The 12,697-nt window shown below is 42.4% G+C and overlaps 1 protein-coding gene across 1 annotated transcript in view; it reads left to right on the top strand.

Moving 5' to 3' along the window:
* Nucleotides 1-5,328: 5,328 nt before the first annotated feature.
* Nucleotides 5,329-12,697, top strand: part of pelp1 (proline, glutamate and leucine rich protein 1) — a 45,064-nt gene continuing 37,695 nt past the window's right edge. The window contains exons 1-4 of the mRNA XM_069919912.1: nt 5,329-5,527; nt 6,071-6,135; nt 8,325-8,430; nt 8,525-8,674. Coding sequence (XP_069776013.1) covers nt 5,342-5,527; nt 6,071-6,135; nt 8,325-8,430; nt 8,525-8,674 — 507 coding nt within the window. The 5' untranslated portion in view covers nt 5,329-5,341. The remainder of the gene's footprint in view (nt 5,528-6,070; nt 6,136-8,324; nt 8,431-8,524; nt 8,675-12,697) is intronic.

Genomic DNA, 12,697 nt, shown 5'->3' with positions numbered 1-12,697 from the left:
TGAAAACTATATGGTAGCCAGGAAAGAACTTAAGAAAGGACCTAGGAGCTCTTGAAGGTGGCACGAGCAGGCCTTGGCAAGTGGGATTAAGGAGAGCCCAAAGGCGTTCTATGTGTTAGAAACAGAATTACCTTTAAAGAAATTGCTCGAGACAAATATTGAGAACAAAGAACAATGCAAAGTTGGGTGCTTCCCCTTACCCTGGGAATACACATGTGAGAGATGGGAAAATTGATCTAAAATTATGAACATGGAAGAAACTAAAGTTCATCAGTAAATGGCTGTAACCAGTTCAAACAGGATAAGCTTGGGGCTTAGGATGCAGGAAAGCAGAGTCAGCACGATTAACATAAGAATCTTCTAGTCTTTGTGACAAGACCATAGGACTAAGATAAGGAATGGTAAGGTACAATAGAATGTAGGAAGTTGAGGTAGTCTGGATCAGATAAGGGTCTCCTAGCCCTGGACAGAAGTACCAAGTCATACATTTCTAATTAGCTAACCATACACAGATTTATACATATGAAATTAGCCAACCCTAGATAGAATGAGTCAACTCTGCATATCAAGAGACTGTAGCCCCGAGAATCAGGAAGGTGTGAATAAGGACAATGACATGATGGGGCACCCACAGGATACCCCCTGGTCCTCCAAGTGTACTGAAACTGCACGTAGGCAGGAAGGATTACCTATGCCAAACCCATCCAGGGGGCAGAAGAATGTAAGGGGGAGGGCATTCTGATACTGAAATTGACTGTATAAAAGTTGGGTGAGCCCCAGTATGTGTGTGTATTCCCAGGGTAAGGGGAAGCACCCAACTTTGCATTGTTGTAGTAATAAATGTTCTTTGTTCTCAATTTTTGTCTCGAGCAATTTCTTTAAAGGTACTTTAATTTCTAACACACACATACACTGGGGCTCACCCAACTTTTATACAGTAAATTTCAGAATCAGAATACCCTCCCCCTTACATTCTTCTGCCCCCTGGATGGGTTTGGCAGAGGCAATCCTTCCTGCCTTCGTGCAGTTTCAGTATACTTGGAGGACCAGGGGGTATCCTGTCGGTGTCCCTTCATGTTATTGTCCTTATTCACACCTTCCTGATTCTCGGAGCTACAGTCTCTTGGTATGTAGAGTTGGCTCATCCTGTCTAAGGTTGACTAATTTAATATGTATAACTTTGTAAATCTGTGTAAGGTTAACTAATTAGATATGTAGAACTTGGCACTTCTGTCTATCCAGACTACCTCAACTTCCTACATTCTATTGTTCCTTACTGCTCCTTATCTTATTCTTATGGTGGCTCATTGATCTTGTCACAAAGACTAGAAGATTCTTATGTTAATCGTGCTGACTCTGCTTTCCTGCATCCTAATTCCCAAGCTCATCCTGTTTGTACTGGTTACAGCCATTAACTGATGTATGAATTTTAGTTTCCTTCATGTTCATAATTTTAGATCAGTTTTCCCATCTCTCACATATGCATAGGTGAAGAACAGAAGGTTGACGAGAATGAAGGTGGACCCCTAAAGATGGAGGAGTTTGGGGAGGTCCTAAATGAATACTTTGCTTCAGTATTCATAAGAGAAACAGACCTTGATCAGAATGAGGCTGGAATAGAACAGGCCTGTGTGCTGGACAATGTGGGGATTAAGGAAGAGGATCTTCTTAAAAACATCAAGATTTATGTCCCCGGGGGCAAATGCGATATACCCCAGGTTGCTGTGGGAAGAGATGGCTGGGGCAGTAGCTATGATCTTTGAATCCTCTTTGGCTGCAGGGGAGATGCCAGAGGATTGGAGAATGGCAAATGTAGTCCCCTTGTTTAAAAAATGTAATAGGGAGAATCTTGGGAATTATAGACTGGTGGGTCTTATGTCAGTGGTGGGTAAATTATTGGAGATGATTCTTAAGGATAGGATTTACGAGCATTTGAAGACGCTCAGTCTACTCAAGGATAGTTAGCATGGCTTTGTGAAGGGAAGGTCGTGCTTCATGAGCCAATTGAGTTTTTTGAGGAGGTAACTAAAGAAATTGATGAAGGTCAGGGAGTACATGTGGTCTACATGGCATTTGACAAGGTCTCCCACGAGAGACTCATCCAGAAAGTTATGGGGCATAGAATCAGTGGAACCTTGGCTGTGTGGATAAAAAAAAATAGGCTTGCAGGAAGAAAGCAGAGAGTAGAGATGGAAGGAAAGTATTCCGCCTGGATGTCGGTGAATAGTGGAGCCCGGCAGGGATCTGTTCTGATCTGGATGAAGAGGCAGAAGGATGAGTCAGTAAGTTTGTGGGTGACATGAAGGTTGGAGGAGTTGTGGATGGAGCTGAAGGTTACCAGAGGATATAAAAGGGATGCAGAGTTGAGCAGAAAAGTGGCAGATGGATTTCAATCTGGATCAGTGTGAGGTGATACATTTTGGAAAGGACAAACCAAACAGGGTTAATGGTCAGTTACTTAAAAGTGTGAATGAACAGAGGGACCTTGGGGTTCAAATCCATACATCCCTCAAGGTCACCGCACAGGTTGAGTTAAGAAGGCCTATGGGATGCTGGGCTTCATTAATTGGGGAATTAAATTCAGGAGTAGAGAGGTCATGTTGCAACTCTACAAATCTCTGGTGAGTCTGCATTTAGAATATTGTGTTCAGTTCTGGTCACCCATTTATAGGAAGGATGTGGAAGCGACAGAGAGGGTGCAGAGGAGATTTACCAGGATGTTGCTTGGATTGGGAAACAAGACTTATGAAGCAAGGTTAGCAGAGCGGGGACTTTTCTCTTTGGAACGTAGAAGGATGAGAGGAGACTTGATAGAGGTCTACAAAGTTATGAGAGATATAGATAGGGTGGATGGCCAGCACCTGTTTTCCAGGGCAGGATCAGCAAACAAAAAATGTCTGTACAAAGTGAAGAGAGGGAAGTTCAGGGGAGACGTCAGGCGTAAGTTTTTTTTAATGCAGTGTTATGGGGGCCTAGAATGCCTCGATGGTGGTGGAGGCTGAAACATTGGGGGAATTTAAGAGATTTTTGGACAGACACATGGATGAAAGCAAAATAGAGGGTTATGGTTACATACCAAATAGAGGGTAGGGTTTAGTATTTTTTTAAAAGAATATATGGGTCAGCACAATATCAAGGGCCGAAAGGCCTGTACTGTGCTGTAGTGTTCTATGTTCAATAGAGAGGGAGAGAGAGAGGTAGATAGATAGAAAGCGAGAGAGAGGTAGATTGATCAATAGATAGATAGAGAGTGTTATGTCTGGTTGTGTGTCTATGGGTTTTGCATCGAGGACCAGAGAACACTGTTTTATCGGAAGATACCTGAACGTTCAGATGACAATAAACTTGACTTGTCTTAACTGTTATCTCATCCATGTGCCTGTGTAATAGTCTTTTAAAATTCCCAGCCTCCCCCACCACTTCATGGCCTTACCTTTTAGTTTGTTCCAAATTTCTTGCACTAATACCAAATGACCACAAGACATAGGAGCAGTGATTGGATGTTTATCCCATTGAGTCTGTCCTGCCATTTAACAATAAGCTGATCCATTCTTCCACTCGACCTCGTTGCCCGGCCTTCTCCCTATAACCTTTGAAGCCCTGGCTAATCAAGAACCTGTCAATCTCTGCCTTAAATACACCTTGGCCTCCACAACCGCCTGTGACAACAAATTCCACAGTCACCCCCTTCAGGCTGAAGAAATCCCTCCACATCTCTGTTCTAAGCCCACGCCCTTCAATTCTGACTTTGCGCCCTCTGGTCCTAGACTCTCCCACCGCGGGGGAAACAACCTTTCTACATCTACTCTGTCCACGCCTTTCAACATTCCAAATGTTTCAATGAAACCACACCCCCCTCGTTTTCCCAAATTCCAACAGGTTCAGGCCAAGATCTGTCAAACGTTCCTCATATGATAACCATTTCATTCCCGGAATCATACTTGTGAAACTTTTAATTTCTGGAATCAGACTTGTGAACCTCTGAACCCTTTCCAACATCAGCACATCCTTTCTTAATTAAGAAATTCACAATATTTCACGTGAGGTCTCACTAGGGCCTTATAAAGTCTCAACATCACATCCCTGCTCTTATATTCAATTCCTCTTGAAACGAATTCCAGCATTGCATATGCCTTCTTCACCAGCGACTCAACCTGCAAGTTTACCTTCAAGTCTTCCCACACAAGAACTCCCAGGTCCCTTTGCATCTGGGACATTTTCAGTTTCCTCCCTATTGAGATAATAGACTGCCCCTTAATATCTAAAGAAAATGTCGGTCTTTAGTTTGACTATCTTCTGTGACTGAACGTCCAGCTCTTGAATGGGGAATTGCAAAGATTCGACAACCACTGAGCAGTTTTTTTATCATCTGCCTTTGAGAACCCACCATCTTATCTGAATGTTAGCTCCTCTTCAAACACCTGAGCAGTTCCTGTCTTAAATCTACTCCCTTGAAATTTGAGTATGTGTCCCCTAATTTCTATAGGTGTAGATGCGGTCATGAAGGCGACTTGGCAGTGAGGAGTTTGAGGAGATTTGGTATGTAACCAAATTCTCTTGCAAATTTCTACAGGTGTATCGTGGAGAGCATTCTGACTGGTTGCATCACTGTCTGGTATGGAGGTGCCAATGCACAGGACTGGAAAAGACAACAGAGAGTTGTGAACTTGACCAGTGCCATTACGGGCATCAGTCTTCACTCCATTGAGGATGTCTACAAGAGACGGTGCCTTAAGAAAGCAGCACCTACCTTCTACCATCAGGATGGAGGTACAGGAGCCTGAAGACAAGCACCCAGTGATGGAGAAACAGCTTCTTCTCCCCCCCCCCACCCCCCAGCCATCAGGTTTCTGAATGGACAATGAACCACAGACAATAATACGTCTGGCCACTCTCCAACTGGACAGCATTAACATTGACTTCTCCGGTTTCTGCTAACCCACTCTCCCCCTTCTCCTCTCTCCTTTCCTCCAGCTCACCCCCCCTCCATTCACGGATCCATTCCCCATTCGCTGCTGTGCCCTCCCTCCCTTATCCACCTATGACCTCCTGCCTGTGGGACTGTGTTCGTTCTCCTGCCGTTGCCTCCCCTCCACCAAAATTGTTCGGATCCCTGCCAACACTTTTAAATATGATTTCATTTTTAAATATGATGCATGTTACATTTTTAATGACATGACAATAAAAGGAATGTTGAATTGGATGGTTATTTGCAGTTTTGCTCAGGGTTGGCAGGCTGCTGCTGTTGCCATGGTGACGGGTTCCCCGCCGCCGGTCGCGCCGCTGATGACGTATGGACCCGGCGCGGCTTGATGCGGTCACGCGGAGTGCAGCGGCGGCGATGGCGGCGGCCGGGCGAGGCGGCCGGCTGTTGGACCACGTTTGCCTGTTGCTGCGGCGGGGGGGCGGAGGGGGGGCGTCGAGGGGCGAGGATGACGACGACGGCGGCGGCGAGACCGGGCTGGAGGGACAGCAGCTGGCCGACATCGTGCGGCACCTGAAGGGGCGGCGGCTGCTGCAGGCCGAGGTGGGGAGGGGGGAGATGCGCGCTCCTCCGTGCACGCCCGTCGTGACTTCCACGCTGTGCGCGCACACCTGGCCTCCCGTGGTGCACGCACCTCAACGCCCGCCCCTCCCCCTCATCACGTCCCCTCCCCATTTCTCCACGTGCCACCTCACCCCGTGCCCCATCCCTTTCACGCGTGGCCACTCGCCTCTCTCCACGTGGCCCCTCCCCCTCTCGCCGCGGTCTCTCTCTTCGTCCGCCCATCTCCCCCTATCTTGCGCTCACCGCACTCCCTCCTCCTCTCTCCATGTGCCCCTTACCCCTCGCTGCATCCCTCTCCCAAGTTCTTCCCGCGCTGCCCCCTCCCCATTGCCATGCTTATACCCTACCCTAACTTGCTCTCCACCACTGCATACGCTCCCAGACGCAACTCCTCCCCGCTTATGTGCCACGCTGTTCTCATCCATGTGCACTGTCTGCGCACTGCTCTCCCTCGCCCCCACCACCATTTACTCCCCCTTCCCAGTGACGAATCTTTTCTGCATTCCCTTTGTTCTCTTGTAGAATGTGTCTGACCTGGGCGCTTTGATTGGCATAAGCAACACCCGACTGGCATCTATAAAAACTAGGTGAGGGGAAAATCCAGACTAAAGAGCCTGGAAGTGCTGAACAGACCAGCAGCACCCACGGGCAGAGCTGCAGGTTCTTTCAGAGCATAACCTAGAGCTGCCATCTTCTGCCTTTGTTTGGTTGCAGCCCCCTTCGGAATCATGGGATGAATTAAAGAGCAGGCAGGTGCCTGAATTAAAAGGCTGGGTGGGCAGAAGGGAAGAAAGGGCAGGGGCAGGGGGAGGGGCACAGGCTGACAGACAGAAGGTGTTAATTGGATATCGATAGGGCAGGAGAGGAAACCGGAGTATTGATCGGGAGAGGGGGCTTCAGACTGTGAATGTGGGGCTGGGGGGAAAGGAGACATAAAGATAGAAGGAGGTGGGGGGTGCTAACGAAACCAGAGATTTCGATATTAATGCTGCCTGAGGTGGAGGGTGCCCATCGGCTGATTTAAATGCTCGCAGAAGGAGGTAACTCAATAGGATTGTAGCTTTCTGTGCAAAACCTCGGTAATGTACCTCCTATGTAATGGCAGAGCTCCTCCAGCATTTCTGTGTTTTTATTATATTCATGGCGTCTGCGGCTTTCATGTTTCACTCAAAGTTTATAGGCTCCTTCCCTTTCAAGTTTATTTAGTTTCTTTTGTGGTTCTCAAATGACATAAATAAACAAAAGAATGTTTTATGATTTTTGTGATTTTCCCCCCCTTTCTGCCCTGGTAGGTTGGCATGGGGGGGGGGGGGAGATAGAGTCATATGGGCACCATGGAGAATGGATGTCCTAAAATAGATAGTTGCATTTTACTCTGCAAAAGCAGAGTATTAAAAATTGAAAATTGTCACAGCCTAGAAGGTCATGAGGTCTTAAAGAATCAGGTGTATCGTCATGAATGTGTGTCACAAAATAGTTGTTCTGCAGCAGATGTAACGAGCTTTACAGGTGGAAAGATTCCAATACATTACGGTTCTCTAAGTGCATAATTTAAAAATAAATAATTAGTTCCAAAAAAAGAGGGAAATAAAAGTGAAATCGTGTCTGTGGTTCACTGTCCATTCAGAAATCTGACCGGAGGAGCTGGGTGCTCGTCTTCAGGCTCCTGTACCTAACTATCTGATAGTAGCAGTGTGAAGAGGGCATGGCCTGGGCAGTGAGGGTCCTTGAGGATAGAGGCTGCTTTCTTGGGGCACCACTTCTTGTAGATGTCCTCGATAGAGTGGAGACTGGTGCCTTTGATGGTGCTGGCCTCTTCCTGTCCTGTGCATTGGCTCCTCGATACCAGACAGTGATGCAACCACAGAATATGCTCTCCACAGTACACCTGTTGACATTTTCTAGAGTTTTTGGTGACACACTGAATCTCCTCAAACTCCTCGTAAAGCATACCCACTGGAGAGCCTTCTTTGTGATTGCATCGACATGGAGACCCTAGGACAGATCTTCCAAAATGTTGACACCCAGGATCTCTCCACTGCTGACCCCTCGATGAGGACTGGTTAATGTACTCCTGAGGTCCACAATCAGCTCCTTGGTTTTGCTAACGTTGAGCGCAAGGTGGTGGTTGTGACACCACTCAACAAGCTGATCTATTACCATGGTTTTGGTGAACATTGAGTGCAAGGTTGGTGCACTGTTCAGCCAAGTTTTCAATCTCCTGCATGCTGACTCATCGCCCCTTTTACACAACCCATTACTGTGGTATTGTCAGTGAACTTGTAGATGGTGTTGCTGTCATACCAAGCCACACAGACTGGATAAGTCAGGGAATTAAGGATAATGGGCAACAGGTGGGGAGGTGGAGCTGAGACCACAACTAGATCAACCACGAATGGCGAGACAGGCTGAATGGCCTCTTGCTTCCCATTCCTTGTGTAAATGTTTTTAAGATTTAGACATGTAGCACAGTAACAGGCCCACAAGTCCATGCCGCCCAATTTACACCCCATTAACTTACCAACGGTACGTTTTGAATGGTGGGAGGAAACTGGAGCTCCCAGAGGAAAACCTACATGGACACATGGAGAACATACAGACACAGTGGGACTCAAACCCAGGACCGATCGCTGGTGCTGTAAAGGCATTGTGCTAACCGCTATGCCAATCGTGCCACCCTCAATTCTCCTTGGTGCAATCTTCTCTGGCCCTCATTGTGGGACCTGGCTCTACCTGCTTCTGTGTATGATCAGCTACCTGCCTCCTGTCCCCGTAGATTTGAAGGAGTCTGCCTGCTGGCCTTGCTGGTGGCAGACAGCCCCACAGACGTATTCCAGGATCAGTGCATCTCCTGGCTTCGGGCGCTGCAGCACATTGTCCAGGTAAGTGACGGATCACCGGCCTACCCCGAAAGACAGCCCCCACCCCCAACTCCCTATAACCTGACTGCCTTCGATCTCTGCCTCTTGCCCACAGTATCAGGACCCTCAGTCTACGTTGGAGCTGGCCATCTGGGTGCTGCATGACCTGCTGAAGTATTCATCCCAGCTCCCTGAACTGGCCCGTGAGGTGGCCATGAATCACATCCCCAGCCTTGTAACCTCCTTGCTTGCGCTGAAGCCTGAGGTAAGTGGTGTCAAAGGTAGTTAGGGTCATAAAATTTTGGCATATTGGCCTTCAAAGAATGGTAAAGTTGCATAAGACATGGTGAGACTAAATTTGGAGGATTGTGTGCAGTTTTGGTCACCGAACTACAGGAAAGATATCAATAAGATAAAAAGAGGGCAGAGAAGATTTTCTAAGATGTTACCCAGACTGAGTTACAGGGAAAGATTAAATAGGTTAGGACTTTATTCCCTGGAGTGTAGAAGAATTTTTTTTTTAAAATTTTTTATTTTTCACACCATAAATCACATTAGCCATGATACACAATTTTTCCTTTTCACACATATACAGTGACATTTTCTCCCCTCCCCACCTCCCTCCTCCCAACCCACACCCCCCCCCTCCCATCCATTTAAGGTATACAATCTAGGATACATTAAACCAGTCAGACAATGTTGTCACTCAACAAAAATACACCAGAAATTCTACTGAGTCCATTCTTTTCTTTCCTTCTCCTTCCATCAACTTAGGTAATGATTGTCCCCAGTAGGTTTTCGCTATTGTATTTAATGTAAGGCTCCCATATTTGTTTGAATATTTCAATATTATTTCTTAAACTATATGTTATTTTTTCTAATGGAATACATTTATTCATTTCTATATACCATTGTTGTATTTTCAAATTATCTTCCAATTTCCAGGTTGACATAATACATTTTTTTGCTACGGCTAGAGCTATCTTAACAAATCTTTTTTGTGCATCCTCCAAATCAATTCCAAATTCTTTGTTTTTTATGTTACTTAGGAGAAAGATCTCTGGATTCTTTGGTATATTGTTTTCTGTTATTTTATTTAATATCTGATTGAGATCTTCCCAAAATTTTTCTACTTTCTCACATGTCCAGATTGCATGAATTGTTGTTCCCATTTCTTTTTTACATCGAAATTATCTATCAGATACTGTTGGGTCCCATTTATTTAACTTTTGAGGTGTAATGTATAGTCTGTGTATCCAGTTATATTGTATCATACGTAGCCTCGTATTTATTGTATTTCTCATCGTTCCAGAACATAATTTCTCCCATGTTTCCTTTTTTATCTTTATATTTAAATCTTGTTCTCATTTTTGTTTAGTTTTACCATTTGTTTCCTCATTCTCCTTTTCTTGCAGTTTAATATACATATTTGTTATAAATCTTTTGATTATCATTGTATCTGTAATCACATATTCAAGGTTACTTGCCTTTGGCAAACTCAAACTGCTTCCTAATTTATCCTTCAAGTAGGATCTCAATTGGTAATATGCCAGCGCTGTATCTTGAGTTATATTGTACTTATCTTTCATTTGTTCAAAGGATAAGAATCTATTTCCTGAAAAACAATTTTCTATTCTTTTAATCCCTTTTTTTTCCCATTCTCTAAAGGAAAGGTTATCTATTGTAAAAGGGAGTAACTTGTTTTGCGTCAATATTAGTTTTGGTAATTGATAATTTGTTTTATTTCTTTCTACATGAATCTTCTTCCAAATATTGAGAAGATGATGTAATACTGGAGAACTTCTATGTTGTACCAATTTTTCATCCCATTTATATAATATGTGTTCAGGTATCTTTTCCCTTATTTTATCTAATTCTAATCTCGTCCAGTCTGGTTTTTCCCTTGTTTGATAAAAATCTGATAGGTATCTTAATTGTGCGGCTCTATAATAATTTTTAAAGTTTGGCAGTTGTAAGCCTCCTTGTTTATACCATTCTGTTAATTTATCTAGTGCTATCCTCAGTTTCCCCCCTCTCCATAAAAATTTCCTTATTATTTTCTTCAACTCCTTGAAGAATTTTTCTGTCAGTTGTATTGGCAATGCCTGAAATAAGTATAATATCCTTGGAAAAATGTTCATTTTAATACAGTTTATCCTTCCTATTAGTGTTAGTGGCAAATCTTTCCAATGCTCTAAATCGTCCTGTAATTTTTTCATTAGTGGATAATAATTGAGTTTATATAGTTGGCCGAGATTTTTGTTTATTTGTACACCTAGGTATCTTATTGCCTGCATTTGCCATCTAAATGGAGATTCCTTCTTAAATTTTGAGAAATCTGCATTATTCATAGGCATTGCTTCACTTTTATTTACGTTTATCTTGTAACCCGACACTTCTCCATATTCCTTCAATTTCTTATATAATTCTTTTATTGATAGTTCTGGTTCTGTTAAGTACACTATAACATCATCCGCAAATAGACTGATTTTATATTCCTTGTCTTTTATTTTTATTCCTTTTATATTATTATCTATTCTTATCAATTCTGCTAGTGGTTCTATAGCTAATGCAAACAATAAAGGTGATAGTGAGCATCCCTGCCGCGTTGACCTGCTTAAGTTAAATTGCTTTGATACATGTCCATTTACTGTCACTTTCGCTAACGGTCCCTTATATAATGCTTTAATCCAATTAATATACTTCTCTGGTAAATTGAATTTTTGCAATACTTTGAACAAATAATTCCATTCTACTCTGTCAAAGGCCTTCTCTGCGTCTAAAGCAACTGCTACTGTAGGTGCTTTATTTCCTTCTACTGCATGAATTAAGTTAATAAATTTACAAATATTGTCTGTTGTGCGTCTTTTTTTGATAAATCCAGTTTGGTCTAAATTTACCATTTTCGGTACATGCTCTGCTAATCTGTTTGCTAATAGTTTAGCTATTATCTTATAATCTGTGTTTAGTAAAGATATTGGTCGATATGACGCTGGTGAGAGTGGATCTTTCCCTTGCTTTAGTATTACTGTAATTATTGCTGTTTTACATGAATCTGGTAAGCTTTGTGTTTCATCAATCTGGTTGATTATATCCAGGAGGGGCGGAATTAATAAGTCTTTAAATGTTTTGTAGAATTCTATTGGGAATCCATCCTCTCCTGGTGTCTTATTATTTGGTAATTTTTAAATTATCTCTTGTATTTCTACTATTCCAAATGGTTCTGTTAATTTATTTTGTTCCTCTATTTGTAGTTTTGGTAGTTCAATTTAATCAGAAATTCATCTATTTTCCCTTCTTTCCCTTTGTTTTCAGTTCAGTATAATTGTTCATAGAATTCTCTAAAGTTTTCCTTAATTTCTTTTGGATTATATGTAATTTGTTTGTCTTTTTTCCTTGATGCCAAAACCATTTTCTTAGCTTGTTCCGTCTTAAGCTGCCATGCTAGGATTTTGTGCGTTTTTTCACCCAGTTCATAATATTTCTGTTTTGTCTTCATTATATTCTTCTCCACCTTATATGTTTGTAGTGTTTCATATTTTATTTTTTTATCCGCCAATTCTCTTCTTTTAGTTGTATCTTCCTTCAATGCTAATTTTTTTTCTATATTTACTATTTCCCTTTCCAACTGCTCTGTTTCCTGATTATAGTCCTTCTTCATCTTGGTTACATAACTTATTATTTGCCCTCTAATGAATGCTTTCATTGCATCCTATAGTATGAACTTATCTTCCACTGATTCCGTATTTATTTCAAAATACATTTTAATTTGTTTTTCAATAAATTCTCTAAAATCCTGCCTTTTAAGTAACATGGGGTTTAATCTCCATCTATACATTCTTGGAGGGATGTTCTCTAGCTTTACTGTCAATATTAAGGGTGAATGGTCCGATAGTATTCTAGCTTTATATTCTGTTTTTCTTACTCTATCTTGCATACTAGCTGATAACAAAAATAGGTCTATTCTTGAGTATGTTTTATGTCTAGCCGAGTAATATGAATATTCCTTTTTTTTTGGGTGTTGTTTCCTCCATATATCCAAAAGTTTCATTTCTTCCATTGATTTAATTATAAATTTGGTTACTCTGTTCTTTCTGTTAATTTTTTTCCCAGTTTTATCCATATTTGAATCCAAATTCAGGTTGAAATCCCTTCCTATTAATATGTTCCCTTGCGTATTTGCTACATTCAAAAAGATATCTTGCATAAACTTTTGATCTTCTTCGTTAGGTGAATATACATTGAGTAGATTCCAAACTCCGAATATATCTGACATTTTATCATTACA

The sequence above is a fragment of the Narcine bancroftii genome, chromosome 2 (genome assembly GCF_036971445.1).
Source record: "Narcine bancroftii isolate sNarBan1 chromosome 2, sNarBan1.hap1, whole genome shotgun sequence".
Classification (NCBI taxonomy): Eukaryota; Metazoa; Chordata; class Chondrichthyes; order Torpediniformes; family Narcinidae; genus Narcine; species Narcine bancroftii.
This window is presented reverse-complemented; position numbering and strand designations above follow the sequence as displayed.